Raw genomic sequence first — 23,099 nt, forward strand, 5'->3', positions numbered from 1 at the left:
AAGTGCCCTGCTTTGTCCGCATCAGGCAATAATCAAGCTGATATCATGAATTTGAACCCAGCAAAACTGAGCTGCTCTTTATAGGTGGCGTTTTGAGAACACTGGGTCATGAAAAACATAGCATGTCATTACTTCTGTTTCTTTTTGTTTTGGCAGTGACTGTGTGCAAAACACAATACTCTCTTATCACGATCCATGGTGAAGTTAATAAAGATGGAGATGACGGTGGTGGCGGGTTCAGCAGAAGGCCTGAGTCCTAGCTGAGGAGAGTGGGAGGTGGGGAGGTCAGATTTCCTGAGCGTGGCTGCCAGCACAGAGCTAAACGTGTCCTTGCACTAAAGAACATTTTTTGTCCTGTAAGGACTCATACTCAAGTGTTCTTAGTGCTGTCCTCGCCAAGGTTCCTTCACATCCAAATTATTTAGCACTGTTTATTATACAGAGGTTATGCTGGCGCCAGGCACTAGGATTCCCAAAAGAAAATTGTTTTTGTACATATAAATGGAAAAAGGCTGGATGCTTGCAATGTAATCCTTTCAGTTTTGTGTGGACATGAAATTCAATCAACGTCGTCCAGGCCTGCCTTGGATATCTGCATTTCTGCTCTATTTATTTTTTGTTTTTGTTTCTTTTTCAATTTTATTTCCCTTCCTTCGACAGGAACTGAAAGACAAGAAACACAAAACCCTCAGAAAACAAATATTGTAGTTTGAAAAAAAAAATGAAACCCACACAAGTGGAAGTCAGGAACAGTTGTAACAATGTGATCATTGTTGTCGTGATTTTCTTCAGGGCAAATTGATAATGAACAAAAGATGGCTGTCTGCAGTATCTTTGATAACACACTTGCCCCATTTTATACGTCTCACTTTGGCCATTGTTACTGAGGCTCCAGCCTTAGCAAAATAATTTTTAATCTCCTTTTTTTCTTTATTCCTATTCTTGTTGTGACCACCCTCACTTTCTCAGTCCTTTCCTCCACTCCTCTACATCTTTTTCTTTCTTTTTCTTTTACTCTGCTTCCCTCCATCCTAATTCCTCCGTCTTTAAACCTGCTCTCCCCCCTCCGATCGCTCTCTTTTTCACTTCACTTCAATGGCTTTCAGCTGTTGGGTAATCACTGCAACATTGTCTGCCTTCTCTGCAGTTAAGATGGCAGAAATGTTAGTAATAGAGGAACTCTGTGAGGATGTATATAGGTGCATGTGTTTGTCTTTATAACACAACAAAAGGATTGACATGATAGAGACTCATTAAAAAGATGGTGTAACTTTTGAACACATCATGGCCGAAACCTGTTGCTGTGCACACTTATTGCCCTTTAAAGTTAAACAAGTGCATCCTGCCCTCATGCATGACATGTAAATGGGATTACAAGAAACAAAAGTCTTTTTAAGACTGCAAATGTTTAAACAAAATCATGCTCATTAATGACATGATCGCATTATATCCCTTCAGCATTTTTGTTTTTCTTTTGTTTGCCTCACCACAAGAGAGGAGTGGTGGTTTGTAAGTTTCTGCTTCTCTGTACACTTTTAAAAATGAGCTGCATGACAGAGCGCTTCCCCCTGCTTGCAACATTTGATCAACAGCACGTCAAAGTCTGGCAACACAGCATCTGTTTGAAAAATGGACCTTGCTTTGCTTTGCCTAAGCAAACACATTTCACTAGCACAATCTCCACATCGCTCTAAATCAGAATTATTGAGTATCCAGAGACAAAGCCTGTAAATGAATAACGCAGTTTAAGTGCGTGCGGGATGTCTGCTCCATGAGGACTCAGGTTATCCCACTTTGTATTTAAAGACAGGAAGGTTTAAATAAGGATTGTTGTGCCAAATCTTCTCTGCTTAAAAATAATTTTATCCAGAAGTTGATAAAGCAGTTTGTCAGTATAAGGAGCCCTGCCAGTCTCTGCACTTGTCCTAGAATCAAGTGGAGAAATTGCCTGGTGGGTAGAGAGATTTATTCGCTGTCTCTTCCCTTTTGCGTGCCGAATTGCCCGAGTGAGTAAGTGTATGAATATAATACAACAATATAACACTTTCTAGTACCCAGTTGGACAGCTTTTGCCTTTAGAACTGCCTTAATTCTTTTTATTTTTGATCTGTGCTGACTGGACAGCGTTACAAAGTTGCTCCAGATTTGTGACCTGCACATCCATGATGTGTATCTCCTGTTCCACCATATGGAGTTGCTCTATTAGAATGACATCTGGTGACCGTAGAGGTCATTTTGAGTACAATGGACTCACTGTCATGTTCAAGAGACCAGTCTGAGATTATTTGATGTTTGTGACATGGTGTTTTATCCTGCTGGTGGCAGCTTTTGAAGATAGAAGAATAAACTGTGGTCATAAAGTTAGGCTGTGGCATTTAAATGATCAGTTTGTACTAACGGGCCCCAAGTGTCTCAAGAAAATACTCCCCCACACCATCACACCATCACTACCACCCTGAAATGCTGATACAAGGCAGGATGGATCCATACTTTCACATCTAGCCTCATTACTTGACAGAAATGGCATCCAGTGTGGTCTTTTGCTGCTGTAGTCCATCTGCTTCAAAGACTGATGTATTGTTTGTCCAGAGATGCTCTTTTGCATGCCTAGATTGTAATGACTGTTTGAACTGATATATGAATGCAACAGTAACTCAAAGCAGCAGGCCAATGTCATTGCTTCAGGTTGTTTTTGCCAGCACAGCATCAAGGATATTAACAAAAGACAAACAATGGACTTTTTTTTTTACTAACCAATCAGAAGACACGCTGTAATTGCGTATGCTGGAGCTAACAAATTACAAGTTAGTTATTTAATTTATTGATAGATGTGTTTTTGTTCCTTTGTTGCCACAAAGTCTTGTAGCTAAAAGAATTTGTGACAAAGGGGCGATCATTACATTGTTGAGGTATTTTTTCCTGTTTCTTTTTTTTTTTTTTTTTTTTTGCAGATAAAATGCACATGCAAAATGTGACCTCTGCCTTAAAAAGTACCAGCAAACAATGCTACAGCTGCCACTGTTAATAGAAGTGATGCTACCGGTACCAACCTGCTATGCACTGAGGTTTGTCACTACATTTAGTAGTCCTGCCCTCTCATGTTAAGTTTATTTCACCCTTAAACTGAGAGTAGCTTTTTCACTTATTGTAATATTACTAATACTTAAAGTAAAATATACTTATTTTACTTTATTGTATTTATTTCAGATTAGTTTTTACCTAATTAATTTTTCATACTGTATTATATGTAAGTTATATGCCTTTCTACATATTTCATATATGTTTGTTGTGAACTTTAAACTGCTATAACAAAGGTTTTCCCACCAAAACAAAGTACATCTTACCTCTTTTCTTTATCTGAAATGTACAGTAAGCTACATGGACAATATAATTAACATGTGCAAAGAATTGTGAATGCTGGTATCTCAAAGTACAATAAAAAGTTTTTTTTAAATGGGTAACATTGTAACATAAGAAATTAATTTATATTGTGGATATTTTGTAACGTAACAAGTACTCTTAAAAGTAACATTACCCAGCACTGGTAACTAGCTCATGAAATTAAGAATTACAAAAGAGCCAGTGCACTTAAGAATGTAAGCAGAAGAAGTGTACTGGTACAAGTTTTCAAGAACAAGGGTGATGTGCAAAGCTGTTGTAGCTATAGAGGGATAACACTGAAGCTAGGTTAAGATGAGACTTCATGAGTATTGGTGAAAAAGTATAAAGAAGGTCAAAAGGAGTTACACAGTGTTCTTGTTGATCTAGAGAAAGCATATGATGCCAAGAGAATGGCAGAGAGGGTGGTGCTGGACATGTACTGCTGGACAGTAAGACAGAGGTGAGGTGTGGGGTGGGAATGACAGATGGGTTCAGAGTGGGGATGGGATTCCACTGGGGATGACACTGCCTGACAGATGAGGTCAGGCAGGAATTTCCTTGACTATGATGCTATGATCTGTGGTGAGAGGAGGGAGCAGATGGAAGAGAGCCTGGAGAGGTGGAGGTATTCTCTAGAGAGAAGAGGAATGAAAGAAAGACAGGATACATGTGTGTGACTGAGAGAGAAACGGGTAAAAAAGTGAAGGAGACAATTTTAAATACCCGGGGTCAACCATCCAAAGCAACGGACACTGCACAAGAGAGGTGAAGGAGAGAGTGCAGGTGGGGTGGATGGAGAAGAGTGGAGGGGGTGATTTGTGATAGAAGGATAGCATAAAGTGTAAAAGGGAAGGTTTACAAGATGGTAGTGAGACCTGCTATGATGTATTTTTTGGAGATGGCGGCACTGACAAAAAGACAGAGGCAGAGCTGGAGAGGGCAGAGCTAAATATACAGGATGGACAAGATTAGAGAAGACAGACAAACTTAGCGAGGAACAGTTGAGATGGTTTGGATATGTGCAGACAGGAGGGATGGTGGATATATTGGACAAAGGATGTTTAATATGGAGCTGCCAGGCAGGAGGAAACAAGGAAGACCACAGAGAAGAGATTCATGGATGAAGTGAAGGAGGATATGAAAAGGGCTGGTGTGGCAGAGGAGGATGGTTGAGATGGAAGCAGACGATCAGCTGTGGCGACCCCTAAAGGGAGCAGCCAAAAGAAGAAGAGGTTTAAGTACACTTCCTCCAGTAACTGTTATTTGCCTTCCAACTTTAAATTAGGCACAGGCACACAATCTCCTTTGACAACACACACAAACACACACGCGGTTTGCAATCACATGCAGATGTAGACACACACACACACACATCGCTCATGCCTCAAATGTGATGACATCTCCCCCTCACTCGGCCTTGTCGCTTGTCCTTTGAGGACACCGGATGCTAATTTGAAACAGGAAGCTGGTGTTTCCACAGAAGTTTCAAAGAGCTGTCACAGCGAATACCTCTTAGATAAAATACACCCCTCAATGCTGACCACAGTTTTCCCTGCCACATCACCATCATTCAAAATCCCAGGAAGCCCCAAGGTGCAATCAAGTATTTGTATGCCTCATTGTTTGCAGCGTAGCATGTAAAATCAGATTTTGTGGTAAATGGCAGACAAAAAGGTTTAGGATGAAAGAAGAGTTGTGAGATTACATAGATGCATCAACAATATTTAGATGCAAAATACTGATGTGTGCGAGAAGACAGGCAGACAAACTACTGGTGAGATGTGGTGAATTTTTTCTTTTTTCTTTTCAGTATTTTAACGGCAAAAACTACGTGGCTTACAAGTCTGCAAGCTTCCACATCAGTTTTCATGGGTATTTGATTTTCTGAAAGTCTGATTAAATCATAAATGCTTTTTTAAACACTCGTGGAAACATTATAGCTTAACACACACACAGTAGGTGCCTGATTTGCACTTTTTTCCAACTTTTTCCATCTTTAGGAGATACAGTCTGAATGAAAGATTTATTATTGAAGAAAAACAAGTCTAAACAAAATAGACTGTTTTTAGACTTTCGAAGATTTACATCAACCCATATATATCAGCTAACCAATATATCCATCTACTCCTAATACACATATGCTCACACAGGCCACACTTCATTCACTCCTCGACTTGGTACAGCCATCAAACCGCCCAGAGTTTAGTGGACACGTCAAGGCATAATTAAAAAGGAGACAGAGAAAGCTAAACAAATTACACCAAAGGAATGAAACCACAAAACATAACCCTGGCAGTGTAGGTCTGTCTTCAAGTTAAAACAGATTACATTTCATGGCAAGCTGGTGGTTTTGAAACTGGTTACACCGGAGCCACGTTTATATATACTTTGTTTAGGGTTCTAGCAACTTCTCTGATATAGCTTTCATATCTTCCAAAGGTCAGTATGGCTAATTATTTAGCCTGAGTATGTAAAAAGTGCAGCAGAGAAGAGCTGAGTTTAACAGCATCCAACAATGCGATAATTTAAGGGCTTCACGCACACAAACTCCAAATTAATGCATACCCTTAATGCCTTTATTTTAGATTATATGTGTAGAATAAGCAGAAAAAATTTCTTTCACTCACCTGGTTTCCTGGAAGAGGAGCTGTTCTTCTTGTTCTCCTTGTAAACCAGCTGTTTTATCCATAGTGTTGGAGCAGTTATCTCTGCAGCGACAGAATGGCAAGTTCTAGACAAATAGCTTTCACACATTTAGGTGATCTCGAGAAAATTTTACACACAGCCGTGCTTTATTTAACCTCACCAGTAGCTACTTATTTGAAAAGCAACATGCACAGCCAAGCTTTGCCCACAAAACCAAAGCTAAAATTGCATCCAAGATCCCAGTTTTTCCAAAAATATCAAATGTATCATCTGGTATTTTTAACATCTGGCCTTTTCCATTTGATGTAATGGTGCATTCTTAAGACATGGGATGTAAGCACACAAAAGAGCAATGCTGTCAGCTGCCTTTAAACCCATGAGTCATTATAAATATACTGTATGCACACTAATTATCTAAGCGACTGTGGAGGAGTTATTGAGGAGGCTTACCATCACCCTCAGGGGGGACATGAGTCTCCATGGTGGGTGTGGGCTTGGAGCCATCATCTGGGTTAAGGGTGAGAAAGAAACGGAAAGAGACTACTATTATTGAGGTTAATACAATCTACTCTCCAGAACTGTTGAATGGTTGGGATTTGCACATGGCCCGGCCAAGACAGACAGACAGACTGAATAATATAGAAAGGAGAGAGAGAGAGAGACAAACACCCACATGTGGTCCTGCACACATGCATCAATAAATCATCCTCACACCAACATGATCAGCTGCACATTTAGCACACTTACTCACACTCGCAGTGTAAACCACACAACCAGGCACTCACACGAGGAGGACACCGCTCCTCAGGACCTGCACAAATGCAGTGCAGATGTAGCATCAGAAAGCTGCATCCACAGTTAATGCAAAGAGGTGAAACTGTCTGTGTCGTCATTCTTAATTGTCAAATTATGTTGTAATGTATCGCTAGGATGCCAAGTAGGTCAACTGGTTAGTCCACCCAAAAATGTTTGTTTTTGGTGAGATCTCAAGTAACTTGAATGCATTAAAATTTGGAAATAATATACTAATGGATGTCCAGGGAATTTACCAAAGTGAATTCGGTGATGGTCTCATCGTTAGTTTACAATCACGTCACGCTGGAAAATTAGTCCTTCACACCTTGGTTAGGTAGAAGGATATATAACAAAACCAGTTTAAAATGGAATCACATGAGTTTTTACAAAAATAATACGAGGCCATTTATTCTCCCAAGCAGATACGCATCACTCAAGCATCATCCTCGGGGCAAACTTTTATGTCTTCAAAGCACATGAAGTACTAGATAATTAACTGTCTCGGACACTAAAATAAAAAACACTAATAAGCCACAGAAAAATCTTATTGAGCAATATTTTCCTCTTTTTTCCTTTCGTAAAATATGCCAGTGTAGAAGGAGACTTAAAAGTTGTCGTGACTCCCTTGCGTTTGGCAGATGCAATTATGCAGCTCACTTTAACTACTAACCAAAACTACAAGTAATAAAATTGAAGATCACAGTATAAACGTTTATTCTTATTCATTACAGTTAAACACTGGTAAAATATTTGTGTCTCTGCTCCCACACTGAAGGCCAAATAAACTGCTGTCTTCAGTTTTCTTGGTAAATTATTAACTAAATATTTGACTTTCCTCTCCTAAACGCAGTAAATTCTGGCAATGCTAAAGTTCATATGGGTATAACAAAAATACAACACTTTAACTGTTAAGCAAAAACTAGAAACATTTCAAGTCCGTTTTTTTTTTTACATTTATAGATGTGATTATAAAGTTTTGCAACTCTGCCTATTAAAGATTCAAGAATGCTTTCTGGAAGTCCCCCTCTGTTATCACCTGAAGACTTTTGAGTTTGCTATGTAGCCCACAATCCCACACTGTTTCAAAGTGGCAGGTAGGGCTGCCACGATTAGTCGACTAGTCACGATTACGTCGACTATCAAAATCGTCGACGACTGATTTAATAGTCGACGTGTCGTTTGAAGCTTTGTAAGATCACAAAAGACGGAGGAATAAGTAGTAGGATTTAAGAGTGTAATAACGGACTGAAACAGAAGATGGCAGCACTGCATGTACAAGGATGCCAGCTGCCATTAAACCCCGAAGAAGAAGAAGAAGTAGCTCTGTCCCAGAATTCATAGCGCAGCCCAGCTCAGTTTCCAACAATGGCGGCAGCTAGTTAGTTTTAATATTACTCTTATTATTCTTTCTGGGTCACAAAATAAACGTTTAACATATTTTCAGGCGAGAATGTAACTGTGTAAACCTCAAATATCTGCTCAGTTTATCAAGACACGACATATTTTCAAAAGCGCTCCGACATTTTCGGAGACGCCTGTTAACTACTAGCTCGATAGCTAGCCGGGGGCAAGGCTCACTACAGCCCGTGAGAACACCGGACTCCCGGCAAATCGTTTTCAAACCCACCGCCGTCTTTCGCTACTCAGGTTTAACATACATAAGTCACTTAGATAACTTAAAAATGTTATTGTTTGGCTTTTTTAGTATTTAATTTGTTCCTGAGCAAATCGGTTTGGCTGAGATTAAAGTTATAGTTTTTACACAGCTGAATAAACGTCAAGCAGACAACTGGTTATCAGAAGTGTGAGATGCTCCAGAATATACTCCGGTGTCCTGTTATATTTTAGATAGCAAGGAGTTTATTAAACTTCACCGAAACAATCTGCAAATTTCATTAAAATTTAATAAACTATCATCTTGTCTTTATTTTTAGTTAGCACATATCTTAAACACTTAAAGCTGTAAGCTAATGATAGTTATATAAGAGCAGATGCATGCTGGTGCAATAAGCTGTACGTTTTTTGTCCAACGGATGCATGATCTGATTAGTCGACTAATCGCAAAAATAATCAGTGACTAGTCGACTATCAAAATAATCGTTTGTGGCAGCCCTAGTGGCAGGTGAGCAAAGCTTTTATTGGCGAGGTGAAAATACTCCTGCATTTCAATTCACTGTGAGCATGTGCACAGTGCACACCTAATCTTTTCCCTCTGTGCAATATAGTAGTCCTCCATGCTGTCAGTCAGATCCGATCAGGGCAAATTCAAACCCTGTGAACGATGAGCATGGTCGTGGCTGTCATTTGCTGCCTTTGGATGGAAATTTCTATCAAAAACTGCTGTTTGGTCTCAAGAAGCAGAGCCCCAGCTCTCATTCTCCGCTAAACTCTGCAGTGATGTAGAAGTTGATAGTTTGCTCCCTACAAAAGTCTAAAGTCCATGTTTATATACCCCTTGCAGTTAGAATAGAACTGATTTCTAAAAACTGCAGCTGCATTGAAAGTAACCCAGGGGCGCCAAAGAGGGTGACCTTGTAGGGAAAACTGGTAAAATTTAGCTAAGCTAAGCTTTTAGGTAGAGTTGCAAAACTTTAAAGGATCTCATGTAATGCTGTGAATTGAACTGCCTAGAATACTCACCCACATGCGGTATTGTAGCATCTGGAAAATTCCTTGGGAAATAATTCAATCAAAAGCAAACAACAGAGAAACTTTGATTGGAGATAAACACTAATGTTAAGTTCTTAAATCAGATGACATGTCAGTAATGTTAAAGAACCTGAGGTCAAACTGACCTATTCAGGTTGAACTGTAAATAAAATGCAGTAGTCAGTGGGTCGGTCTTGGTGTAAACCCAGGTGAAACAAAGAATGAGCAGCAGCTTTTTTGTTTTGTTTATTACATATCTCTTTTAATTTACCATATATGAGACATCTATGTGTAAACCCAGCTAGAGTGTGATAAGTATGTCAAAATAACCTGTAACTTATTGCAATTGTCAAGTGGTGTGAAACAGCATCGGCAGAGAAGCTTTGAGAGACTGCCCACTTTTTCTCAGTTTAAAGAAATTCTTTAAGATCTATTTTCTGTGAGATTTCTGAAGCAAAGCCCAATTTTTAGAGGGTCATTAGAAAGAAGAGAGATGTGCCTTAGCGTCTCCTCAGTGTTTCTTTAATTTCTTGAATTAATTCTTTAATGTTCCACATTTTATCATTCCTGAAGGGTGGGGAAAAAAAGCATAACTTGAGCAAAACCAGACAAGATTTTGTACAGATTTGTCAAAACTGCTATGGTTAAAGATGAAGTGCCACTTGAGGGATGCATTAGACAGTGGTGCATATATTTGAGATCTTATCTGGTTCGTTGAATAAATTCAGCATCATTTGCATCTTATAAAAGGGGGAAAACATCTCTTGGTGTTGTTTTTAGCTCCCCTTTAAATTTAACAGTGAAGGCCAGTACGTGTAAGTTTGTGTTCTTCGCAAATGTTGACTTTGCATGGATCACATGGAGTAAAATCAGGTCAAAACACTTTTTGAACTTGTGCTCGTTTACCCTCTGTCATACACATAGAAACACTAGGGTACATGCACACATAACAGCAGATCACAACTCACCTTTTCTATCTGTGTTTGGTGGCCCTGGTGGCTTATCAGTTACTGACCCTGTGAAGAGGAAGAAACACAGCGTAAACCAAAGGCTAGACAGTAACAGCCAGTAAAGTTAAATTTAAAGAATTTGTCTTCAAAACTGTTTTTTTGAGCTGGTAAAATAAAAAAAAATTAACCACCTTACAGCAAGTAAATATGTTTTTATTTCTTTTAAAACAGTTGACACAGGAAACATCAGAAAAACCAGCACTCCTACTGATTACCCAATCCACTGGTGTCTCTTCCTTTGGTTAGGTGGACGAGTACATATTGTTAGTACTATGCATAATTTTAATACAGACCAACGCAAAACTGAATGATCTACTTCATCTGTGGAAATTAAACATGAAAGATTCCAAGTTCTAAATGTCATTATTGTTTGGTGCATGCAGGTATTTGGTGTCATGCGTGGATGCACGGAGGGCAGGGCAAAATTAAACGGTGCAACCAATTACAATAGAAAAGAAAAATGGGAGATTCTTTTTTAAGTTAAAGCAACTAGAAGGAAATTTACTACCTGACAATCCACTTGTCCCAGCATGAGTTCCCATAAATTCACGGAAGTTTCCTGCAAATGTATGCGAGATGATTGATTTGGGTCACAGTAGACAGGGGCATCTGAGCATGTCAAAGGTTATTTGATTGGGAAGGTATAGTAAGGGGCAGATGAGCTGGGCATTAAACTTTAGTATCCGGAGACACCAGTGGGTTTATTGTGCCCAGATTCAGGCACCAGTGTCATACATACCTTTGCAAGAAACAATGAAGATATCGGATCTTATGCAGGACAGAAAGGAGACAGGTAGAAATTGGGTTGTGCAATAAACTACATTTCAGGATTTTAAAAAGAGTGTATTTAAACACGATTACACGAGAATGCACTTTCCAACCTGTGCTAAGTGTAACTGCTTTTAATTAATCTGTTATCTAGACTCAAGTGTCAACTTTATTAGTACAACTTGCTGGTATCTACAGACTGTGAAGCCATTTGAGTGCATTGTCATGTTCAAGAAACCAGTTCAAGATGATTTGAGCTCTGTGACATGGCACATTAATGCTTTGGAAGCAGCCATCAGGAGATGGTTAGACTGTGGCCATAAGGGGATTTATATGGTCAGCAAAAATAATTAAGAGAGGGTGTGGCATTTAAACTATGCTTAGTTGGTACCAAGGGGCCTAAGGTGAGCCAACAAAATGTCCCCAGCACCCTTACACAAATAGGGAAGAAGGACTCAAGCTTTTATGTTGTTTAGACCAAATTCTGACCCTATTATCTAAATGTCGAAGCAGAAATCAAGCAACACTTTCCCAATCTTCTGTATGAATTACAGTCTGTTTCCTATCTTTCCAGGCTGACAGGAATGGCACCGAGTGTGGGCTTCTGCTGCTGTGGCACATTTGCTTCAAGGTTAAAGGTGTTGTACATTCAGAGATGTTCTTCTGCATACCTTTGCTGTAACAGCAGGTTATCTGAATTACTGCTTTCTTATCAGCTTGAAGCGGTCTGGTCATTCTCTTCTGACCTCTGGCATCAACAAGGCCTAGAGAATTGCCACTGAGTGGATATTTGTTCTTTTTCAGACTATTACCTGCAAAGCCAAGAGATGGTTGTTCCAGAAGTTTCAGAAATCCTCAGACTAGCCCATCTGGCACAAACAAAATCACCTTTCTGCTTAATTCTGATGCTCCTTTTTAACATCAGCCAGTCATTTTGACCATGACTACACGCCTATATACACTGAATTGCTACCATGTGAGTATACTGTATATCTAACAAAATGGCCAATCAGTGTATATTGTATTTTTGGATTGTGAGAATGTCGTAGTTAAAGATATCATCCAAAGTGACATCTTCACATTGCTTATTTTGTCAAACCAATCATCCAGAACAGATTTATGTCATATATGAACAGTAAAGCTCCAAATCCTGTACGTTAAGGAACAGAACAAGCAAATATGATTTGGTGCAGCTCTGTTTTGGAGCAAATTCATTTTTTGCACCAAAATAAATTCATTTCAGTCTAATGTCTCTCCCTGAGTTGGCTTACAGGGGTGAAGTAAAAAATGTTTTGCAAACATTGCAAAGTGATGATGTTTGAGGAAACAGAGCCTCACGGAAAAAAGCACACAGAATTGTCTGCAGCGTTAAACACAGAAAAGTCACAAAAATTTCAGGACCACATGTTTTGTGTGGCTGCACAAATTAATTTGCTGTCACTTTCTGTTGTGAAGGGTGAACTGAAAAATGAAATATATGCGCCATTAAAAACACATCTGGTGCAGAGAACAATAAAGCAAAAAAATTATAATTAGAGCTACTTTGTCATAGCATACCTTCATATATTGGAAAATCAGTAAGGTGAGGTTTTATTGTTGTAACGGGTGGATGGAAGTATGATCAATTTGTGAAGTTTTCTTCAAAGCATCAAACAGAAAAATGTGGCACAAGTTAGAGAGACAGAAAAGACAAAGCACAGCAGATTAGGCAGATAGAGATCGATCAAGGAACTGAAGAGAAAAAGAAAAGGGGAGGTTTGGTTGGGGGTGCTTTGTCTGCTGAGCAGTTTCAGAGGGGCATGCGACCACTTTCACCGCACTTTCCACACAAAATTTGCACCATATGCTCTAGTGGCTTTGCAATCCAGCTCTGGCAAAGATCGCTGTGTATTATCTTCTGAGAGAAAATGATGGTGATTATCATAAAGTGTTCCCATCCAGGATGAGTGTGCAGAGCCCCGTTTGCTCTCTCTCCTCCAGCCTGCTGAGAGCACTTAGAGGAGGAGGGAGAGCTTGAGTGCCGAGAGGCCCCTGCATGTATGGCCATTAGCCTTCTCGTTGACCTTGCACCCGCTGTAAGCCACATGACATTTAATACACATGTGGCCATAGAATGGCTCGACATTTACAGACAGACCTTTTGTAACTGTCATCCAAATGCTGTGTTCACTCTTTATCCTCCATCAGGACTGGCAGGCTTCCTGAACATCATTTATAAGTTTCAATTCTACCTCCAATGTGTCCAGTAGTATCCTAAAATTATATAAAGCCTTTGAAAAAGAATTATTGTCAGATGTTTTTTGAATTATGAAAACTAGTTCACTTCCTAAAATGATTGACTGGCCCCAAACCCCAGCGACTTGGCTTCCAAGCACGCTTGCCTGCAAGATCCAGCAAACATAGCCACCACTATCATGTCTAAAAGCTTATTTTTCTGTTTTTCATACCAACAAGGAATTGTCAGGAAACATCCAACCAACTCGGATGTTTTGGTCATGCAGACTGTTAAAAATTACTCAGAAGTAGAGCTGCTCAGGTAACACAAATAAGTAACCATCACTCGTATGTGCGGTAATACAGCAGATGTTTTAAGATGATTTGGAAAAGCTCCTCATCAACAGGTTACCAACTTGATTCCCCCCTATTTAGTACCTGAACACACTGGGGTCCTGTTGTGCACAGAGGAGCCACTCACTGGCTTGCCATCACTGGTAACACACCAGCAGTAACCGGTCAGAGTATGGCACTGGACCTGCAGAGGCAAGACACATGGAAGAGGTAAAACACATGAGAGTGTAAATAAAGAGCAGGGGGTGGACCTTTCTGTCAGTGAAGAAAAAGCTCAATATTGGGGTGATCTGAAGAGGGGGGTACACATGAGACTAATGGAAAGAGAAAGATGAAGTGTGAAAGATTTAATAGGGAAGGAAAAAGCCGCGGATGATCGGATACGGACCTGGGCAAATGTTCCATCTTCATTGCATTCTGGGATGAACATGGACTCTGAAGACTGAGGTCTTCTGGCTTGCTCCAGAGCCTGGTTCCTCTCAACACGACACTTGGACTGTCCTGCATCTGAAACGTATTGAAAGGACCTTCTGTTCTCAAACACTGCATACAAACCTCCAGCACTGTTTTTATGTACTGAAGACACATGTTCTGTGCCAGTAACACTCTGCTCACACCTGTAAATACAGACGCAGTTTACTGCTGTGCCTTGCTCATGGGCATGTTTTGACAGGATGGGAAAACAAACATAATTTTATAACTTTCTTCTCAGTTTTGATTTTTAATCTGACCCTTAAAACACTTCATCAAACTTTCAGCGTGGGGTTTTTCACAAATCTAAAAAAAAAAACCTCCAACCATAATAATTTTAAAACCTGCAGGTAGCTCAACTCTAGAGGAGGCAGAGACTTTTTAACAGTCTTCAAAAATACTAAAACAACACATTCTTCAACACTGACCACTGCTAGTGCCAGATGTAGGCTATGGACACTTCATTGTTAGTGCTGAGGAGTGCGTCATGTACTCTACATGGATATTTGGAAATGTCAGTGGAAAATGTTCGTGCAGCACCGATGAGCTTGTCCTGCTCTCGGGGCACAGAGATGGAGGTGGCTTTAAAGGTCAGAGAATGAAGTGGGCTTCACACCAGCTGTTCACTGGTTCAAACTCCCGTCAGTGACTACTGTTTTTATTGCACTCAAAAATCCTGTGGACCTGAGTTCATGTTCAACCGTTCCTGTATACACAGTCACACCAGGGAGCTGACCAGTCGACCACAGTCCTCCACTTTTGACAAATATTTTTCCTGGATAAATAAAAGTTTGAAAAAGTCATCTCTGGACCTGAGTAGAGACAGACATGATGTCTCCTTTAAGTGCAAAAGACTGACAGGGCCAAAATAGGGTGGTGATGTCACTGAGGACAGCCATGCATGAATTTATAAATGAGACTTGTAGAGAAAATGCAGATAGAATATTGTAGTGAGAGACATAAAAGCAACCCCAAAATCTAACCTGAATACGTCTGATTTATGTAAATGTAAAAAGAAAGTCGAGCCCAGCAGTTGTTTGCAGGTTGTCGTCTCGTGCTTGTTAGTGTATGCACACAGACAAATCTCCCTTTGAGAGACTTTGAATGATGACCTCATGCATGATGTGTTGATTTTAAAGCTAAATAATGAATAAGCAGGTCTGCCGGTTGAATCAGCCACAGCTTTGTGCTTGTTGTTGTTTGCGGTTGTTTGTTGTACTTGTTAGCAATTTATAAGCCTCGTATTCAAATTAATCTGTTGTGTTTAATCTGAATCTCACGCACATTTCAACCAGACTTTGCCTGGCTTTGCCGTTGTAAACAAGGATTGGTTCACGAACTGCCTGCCTAAATAAAGCAGCATTTTCATTACAACAGAACAGGCCTGCTGCATCTGCAAAGACTGCGTGAGCTTTGCCCAGCTTTCCTTCCCTTGGCACAACACTGGTATTATGAAACAAAGCCACATATTACCACACAAAGGGAGTCAGATTCACTCCAAAAATGGATTTAGTCGTACTGCTGTTTTTCTAATGGATAGAAGGGGGTCTGGAAAAAAGGGGGCTACAATGCCCGGTTCCAATCTTGACCTTAGACCTATCAATCTCTGCCGTTGCTGGGTGGCTGGCATCCAGAGACTGAGGAAGTATGTGAGCCTAGTCTGTAAAAACTTACATGGCTACACAGAGGCAGAAAATTAAAGACATCTTCTCATTTAGTTCCACTTTTCCCAGACTTTCAGTTGTGGCCACAGGCTGCAGTTACTTAAATATGCTATTTAAGATTCTAATAAATTAATTTTATTGCTTTTTTTCATTTTTATTTTATTGCTTTTTTAGTGGCCATGTTAGGTTATAATGAATTATAAAACTTTTGCATTTTAGGTTGTGTGCAGTGTTTAAGGTGTCACAGTTCTTACCTTTGAGCTCCACGTCTCTCCCTTCAGATGTGGCAGTTGGTGCTAGAGCCACTGGCAACACCCAGTTTTTACCTGAATGACAAAAAAGTCACAGAGTCTGTGTGGTTTTGGCTGTTGATGCTCTTTTTTGTACTCTTTCAGGTACTATTTAGAGTCGAGTACGATACAAAATCTCTGCACACCTTAATGAGCAACGGGTGTGACAAGGAAAACTTAAATAAACTTAAACAGAACTCCCACACTCTCTTGAAATTAAAATCAATTAAAATATTTCAAAGTATCATAAATCTAAAAGTACAAATCCAGCTGTATTGTTTTGACATTTCACACCAATGCAAACTATCTACCATGGCAATGCTATAGTACACCATGTGTTTTTAGGTTGATTTTCTTTTTGATCCATTTCCTCTCCAGGGCTAGATACAGATTCAGAAAATGAGCATCAGTATAGGTAGGCCAAGTTAACCTCAACTGCAATCCCACAGGTCAGCTAATCGTAGTACAGAGTCAGTTCTTTTATCCAACCTAAAGTTGCTATGCATCTGCAAGCTGCTTTGCAACCAACCTTCATCCCAACACGTCTCATTAGTGCTGTGTCTGACTTGTTATTGTACCTGTTGTGTGCCCATTGATGTATGTAAATGCATGTATGACTTTTACTGATAGCTGTGGACTGTTATGTGTGAGAAATGGATTGTTTAAACATAGACATCAGGAAAACATTGATGTAAACATCATCACTTTTTACATTTATAAAAAAACCCAGATGAATCCTACATCTCAATTTTCTTGAATGCACCCTGAAAATAGCTCCGTGTATCTGCACAAAGTTGACCAGAGTTTAGCTCTCACCTCGACACCGGCCTCTGTGTGCTAATGTGAGTGTCTTATCTTTGCAGCGCGCCTTCTGCAATTCACAGTTGGTATCATAGCTCCGCCCGTCTGAACCACACACCGGCTTCCCCGTCCGTGAGCAGGTGATCCCACAGTCCCTGTCTCTGTCTCCAATCAGCCACTGCAATGACAAATACAGCAACATGTTAACACAACACTGGTGCAATACACATTTAACTCACTTCAGATTTTATATAACGGGACAGACACATTTTGAGATTAGGGACTTTGGAACTTTTTTGTCATCCCTTGAAAAATTGGTTTGTTCTTACTTTTTGGCGTCGTCTCTTTCTAGCTCCCCTATGTCTGAACAAAGGCAGCATTCAGCTGAATCTGAGGTTATGCCAAACTAACGTACAAATTGGACTCACGGGTCACTTGCCTATTTTGCTCAAAACATTTCTGTTTTTCTCAAACACTTGTCAGCTGCTGCCTTGCTTTTTTTTTTTTAGGCCGACGTGACAAGATTGTTTCGCACTGAAGCTTGACCTAGAGGCTAATTTATGTAATTGATCTTTGGCTGAAGACAGGTTCAACCTTGATTAAGTTTTAAAGTAGCCAAACCACACTCTCCAATAGGAATCTTTCTTCCCCTCTCCCAAGATCACTCATGATCTATTAGTGAGTCAATTATACTGTACTGTTGGAACACGGCCTTCTTTCTGACAGCAGTAATGGTCCTTGGCATTATGGCTGCCTCAGATATATTTAAGCTCTAAAGGATTTCAGGGGAGTACAAACTTTGCCAGAAGATGGAGTTTTGTGTTAGTGAGTGGAGAGAGTAGGTGTGTACTGAGCAGGAACAGAGTCCTCTGCTATGAGAAGTGTCCCAGTTGTGTACCTGAGCCAACTCTTGTTGAAATTATTTTCAGTATTCCAACATGAAAACACAAGAAGCAACTGTGTCATCTCGCTAGTGATGATTATGCTCTTTTTTGTTCTAAACATGTGTTTTATAAAATGTAAAAAAAAAAAAAAGAAAGAAAAAGAAAATAAAAATATCCTGCAGATTAAAACTTTTATCAAATGTGTTTCATACCCAAGGTCTCAAAAATGACTAGAAGAGATCTAGCTGAATCCAACAAAGCATCAAGAGCAGGTACTTTACCAAAAAAAGGACACACTTTTCCAACCTTCACTTGCCAACTCATATCAGACAATCTGAGGCCATTTGCGAAGTGATCTACATTGAGCTTTCATGCTTCTCTCATTGTAACCAACCCCCTCCTGGCCCCAGCCTCCAACTTCAAAACTTTTTTTTTTAATTATTTTGAAAAACATTAAAAAATGTTGCTTGGAGACAGATTTTCTCTGAACGTCTAATCAGAAAGACATGAGCAAAGGGTAGATTGTAACTAGGCCAAATTTCTGATGTCATGAATGAGCTGGTAGACAAACTGGATCTCATATACACACCAGACATTTTCATCAAACATACTCTAAACTCCTCTGTGGCTTTGAATTAGTGTTACTCTTGTTATCAAGGAGTGAGAACCCAACACAATCATCATCTCTGAAGTCTGTAACTTTGTTTATTCTGCCTTTAAAAAACAAGAAACTTCCAGTACAATCAGACTTGAAATATTTTCTATTGACAACAGCTTCCTAGGAATTTTGACTTATGTATACCTTAACCTTAATCTATTCTAGAGGTCGTTTTAGTATACACTAAAGTCTACACTAAAATAATTTTTCACGTGATGTACATCTCATTTCTTTATATTTTGCAAGGGAAATGGGAAAGATGCAGCAATTTACTAATGCATATTGGCAATTCAGTGAACAGCAGATGCATCAACGGATTAATTGTGTCATCTCACTAGTGATGATTAAGCAATTTTTTAAATTTTAAACAGAAAATCAAGGTATGTAGTCATGCCAGCAGTTCTGTAAACCCTAGGTTATATTCACTTTTTGCTGGAAGTAGTTGTTTTTTTTTATTTTATTTTACTTTCTTGTCCACAGTGAGTCCACTCGGGGGACGCATGCTTAGCTGGTGCACTTAATGTATTTTAACTGTGCAGACACGTTTGCAAAGCAAAGCTTGGAATGCCATTAGGTTTACATGTCATAGACCACAGTTTGTGACCTTATTGTGGTGCTTGACAAAAAAGGGGTATAAATGAGATATTACGGTAAAACCCGGGGAATAATTAATGTCCATGCAAACCATTGCAATCAATCAGTTTGCTGTGACAGTTAAAAAATAGGCATCCCTTGACACACGCTGGTAAAACCTGAAGCATCACTTCAGCCACAGTGGCAAAATACTCTTGCTACTTGAATTTTATATTCTTTGTCATATTCTGGCTGATATTTCGTTCTCTTTAGTGACCTGGAAAGAAAACAGGATTTTAACTTGTTATAGCCTGCAGCACAAAGCCAAAACGCGGTGTGTAAAATGAGACGCAGGTCAGAAAATCATCCATTTGCAGTCTCTGTGGTTTTTTTACTTTACAAATACCAAACGATCGTTGCCAGCGCTGACAGCTGTGACGGTGAAAAACATTAATTTTTTAAATCCCAACATTTGAATCCAAAACTGAGTCCCAAATTCAAAAAGCAAATTATCTGCCAAGTGGTGAGTTAACATCACCAGTGTCCAATGCAAATGAACTAGTTTCAAGACTACATGGCTCTTTTTTTTTTTTTTTAATAATAGTGACGACTATTGAGTTTTTCTGGCTTTTTTTTTTCTTTTAAATCATTTTACTCCACTGCAAAATATGTAACGGTGCACAAAAAATCAGCTTTTATTACTAAATGTGACATTAATTAGATAGTTTGGACATTTTTTAGACTTACTATCATGGAAATAATCCTACGTTTAGATACTTCATTATCTGCAAAGATAATTGGATTTTTCTTGAAATATAAAAAGATACTCGACATTATTAGCTAGATAAATCAGAAGCCAAAGTAAATGTCCTGAAACTGGAAGGTAACAGATTTAACCCCTTCAAAACATAGTCTTGTATTGAACGTCTGAACAAAGGCAAAAATGTTAAGTTTAATGTTGATTCTTCCCATATAGAAGAACCTTAATACAACAAGGTGAAGTAAAATTCAAACAAAGGGATTAATACTTTGGTGAGACACAAATACAGCTTGCCATGCTGTAAAAATATCCCTAAAACAAGGCAGAGAGTTTAACCTGATTCCAGGCTTGGCACTGAACCGTCACAGAGAAGCTCTTGTCAGATAGTGCAGAGTAAAACTAAATCATGACGTACCTCTTTAGGAGAACGTGCAGACAGGGAGAAAAACGTGGCACATCATTCTAAGTTTTAACTTGCGTGTCTTCCTCTTGGCTTTGGTCAAGGACAGCAATTATTCAGTAATTGGAAAAAAGCATGTATCTGCATTATATCACGTTTTTTTTCCAGACTAACCAGACATATGACTATTATTCATTATCCAGGTAGAGAGCGACCATGTCAACTTTCTTTTTAAGCATTAGAAGAGAAGAGAGCAGTTACTTGTTTCTTCCACAGGAGAGATGATTAAAAATAGTCAACTAGCCTGAGCCAAACGACTGTGAATGGAAAGCAGTTCGTCTGTGTGGTGAACTCTTAAACTGGTACATCACCATCCAAAGCAAACCATTTTTAAAAAGTGATTTAGCTCTATCCGACTTCATCTCCAGTGTTATGAGCCAAAGAGTCTGGCCTCTGCCCACAGACTGACCTGTCCTCCCCATCACTGACTCACAAACTTACTCTACCTCCACTGTCATAATAAAGCATTGGGACGGCATTGTCTGGTAGGTGGAAATAAACACTTCTACCATGTCTCCCACAGTTCTTACTCATACCGTCCCACCCAAACACTCGCCTCTGGTAAAGGTGAAACAGACACTCAAGAAAAGTTTCCCAATTTATAGTTGAGAGTAGTTTTAATAAATGGAAGATTTTTTTTAATAAAGTACTTTAAAAGGGTAGGAAAGCATTACTCAAGCAGTCACTGGAACATTTTACCCATTGTTTAGCTTTCAATGTGACAGCATATAAATTTATCAAGTGTGAGTTATTGTTCTGTATGTTTCAAGTAGTACTCTTGAAATTCTAAGATAAACTAAAAGCACATCACAGAGAGCAATGTTGTGATGTGTTCTTTCTCTCTTAGAGCTTTATCTGCATCACAGCGGTGTCTTCACAGTAACCTGTTAAGTAGTTTGTGAAATATATTCCTGGAAAGTTAACATAAGGTATGTATCAGCACCGATCAGGCCAAACATTTAAATAGCTGACAGGTAATGGTCTCGATGCAGTGTAAAGTCCTGCTCGGAAACCATTAGTCCAGACATTCACTAACCTTAAAAACTCCCCGCATACCGATCTGATCAAGCATCTACTGGATGCACCAGATCAGGCCTGCAAACAACGGGACCCAAAGGAAACATCATCAGTTAACTTGTCAGAGTGACTTGAAATGATTGATACCACTCTCTTGTCTCTGTGCCACGAAGCCTCAGCCAGCAGCTGACTCGTTACTAATGAAATCCTTTTGATAAGTTTTGTAATGTACTTTGTTTCCTTTTAAATTAATATTAATTACCGTTTCACAGAACCCCGACACGCATAACTATATTTGGTAAAGAAATGTTCAAGAGGGCTGTGCAAAAAAAATCTTGACCCAACCCTTATTTTTTTAATATATTTTGCTAGGAAAATCAGAAAAAGGTGCAAAGATTTACTGAAATGTGCAAACTGTTTCAATAAATCTGTACAAAAACAGACATTGAACAACTCTAACAAGCTTCATTTCCTTTTACGCAGTGTTCAGGAATAGTTCTTCAGGCTTTTTGAAGGACATTTCAAAACTCTTCTTTGAATGCTGGCTACCTTTTCTTACATTCTGTCAAGAAGTTGAGCTCTGGGCCCTGGAAAAGTCAATCCTTCACTGCTAAGTGTTCCAAGGTATATTTTTACTGCACTGTCAGTGTGTTAGGGATCATGGTCATGCTGACACTGGTTCATACCATAAAATCTGTGCCTTTTTTATGCTTGAATGATTCACGGGTCAGTTTTGTAAGTGGCTTAACAAACTCAAAATACATTCCTCTGAAAATGGACTGGACTGGCTGAAAAAGCAGCCAATGTCCAAAGAAAAACTCCAAAAGACTTTCAGACATCATGGAGCGCTATTACTCGAGACCACTTTAAAAATTTGCAAAAGTGTCTGGCTCCTTGGAAACAAAATATAAAGAAATGAGGGGCAGCTCATTTCTGCAGTGCTGCAAATTAAAACAACCACCTGAAAAATATCTAGCTTAACAGAGAATGATGAGTCAAACCCTTTGGAAAGAAGATCAAATAGTCTGTAGCATGCTAAACTCTTTCCAATCTAATCTGAATACTCTGCTTTTTTTCACAGTAACATCTCAAACTGCGTCTTAAGGACACTCTGCAGCGGCTCTGATTTTGATTCCTCCACATTTGTCTCACTATAAACAATGTGAATGTGCTCCACATTTAAATACTGCAAAAAAAGCAGTTAATGTTACTTACTTTTTTACTTTAGCACTAGACAAAATTTCTGCCTTCTTAATCTTTCCTTTACTCTCCAGCTTACTGAGTATTATCTGAGCTGACCTGAAGTGATAAACCCCACCCATCACACAGCCTAAAGAAGTTAAAAAACAAACATTTAGAGTTATTTTCAGTCACTCCCTGACCCAGGACTATGTGACAGTGATCAGCTGATACAGTATAAACCAGGCTGACAGGACCTGGCATTATCTCCTGAGGAGAAACAGCCCCAACAGTTAGGCCAGTAATGGCTGACACCCCATAATCACAGCCAAACAAACACACCTACATTAAACAGCCTAACATATAACTGGAGCTGTTAAGGAACAAGCATAAGTCAAAGTAACATTAATTACATAAATCTTAATTACCTAAACATTATAGTGTAACAGGCGACACTCAAGGATTTATAGAGCCACATCCCCAAACAATATAATGGAGTGAAATAACATAACTGTAACAACCACT

The 23,099-nt window shown here is 39.3% G+C and overlaps 1 protein-coding gene across 7 annotated transcripts in view; it reads right to left on the bottom strand.

Annotated features, from left to right (window-relative positions):
* smoc1 (SPARC related modular calcium binding 1) overlaps positions 1-23,099 on the bottom strand; it is a 58,896-nt gene that overhangs the window by 22,116 nt on the left and 13,681 nt on the right. For 4 of the 7 annotated variants that reach the window (XM_063496622.1, XM_063496620.1, XM_063496624.1 and 1 more), the window contains exons 2-8: positions 17,059-17,221; positions 16,207-16,278; positions 14,206-14,324; positions 13,902-14,001; positions 10,440-10,487; positions 6,478-6,570; positions 6,009-6,089 (exon numbers count right to left, since the gene is read on the bottom strand). In XM_063496622.1, the coding sequence (XP_063352692.1) occupies positions 6,009-6,089; positions 6,478-6,570; positions 10,440-10,487; positions 13,902-14,001; positions 14,206-14,324; positions 16,207-16,278; positions 17,059-17,221 (676 nt within the window). The remainder of the gene's footprint in view (positions 1-6,008; positions 6,090-6,477; positions 6,571-10,439; positions 10,488-13,901; positions 14,002-14,205; positions 14,325-16,206; positions 16,279-17,058; positions 17,222-23,099) is intronic. The other 3 variants (XM_063496621.1, XM_065472039.1, XM_063496625.1) reach the window with 2 other exon arrangements.

This window comes from Pelmatolapia mariae, linkage group LG16_19 (assembly GCF_036321145.2).
Source record: "Pelmatolapia mariae isolate MD_Pm_ZW linkage group LG16_19, Pm_UMD_F_2, whole genome shotgun sequence".
Taxonomy (NCBI): Eukaryota; Metazoa; Chordata; class Actinopteri; order Cichliformes; family Cichlidae; genus Pelmatolapia; species Pelmatolapia mariae.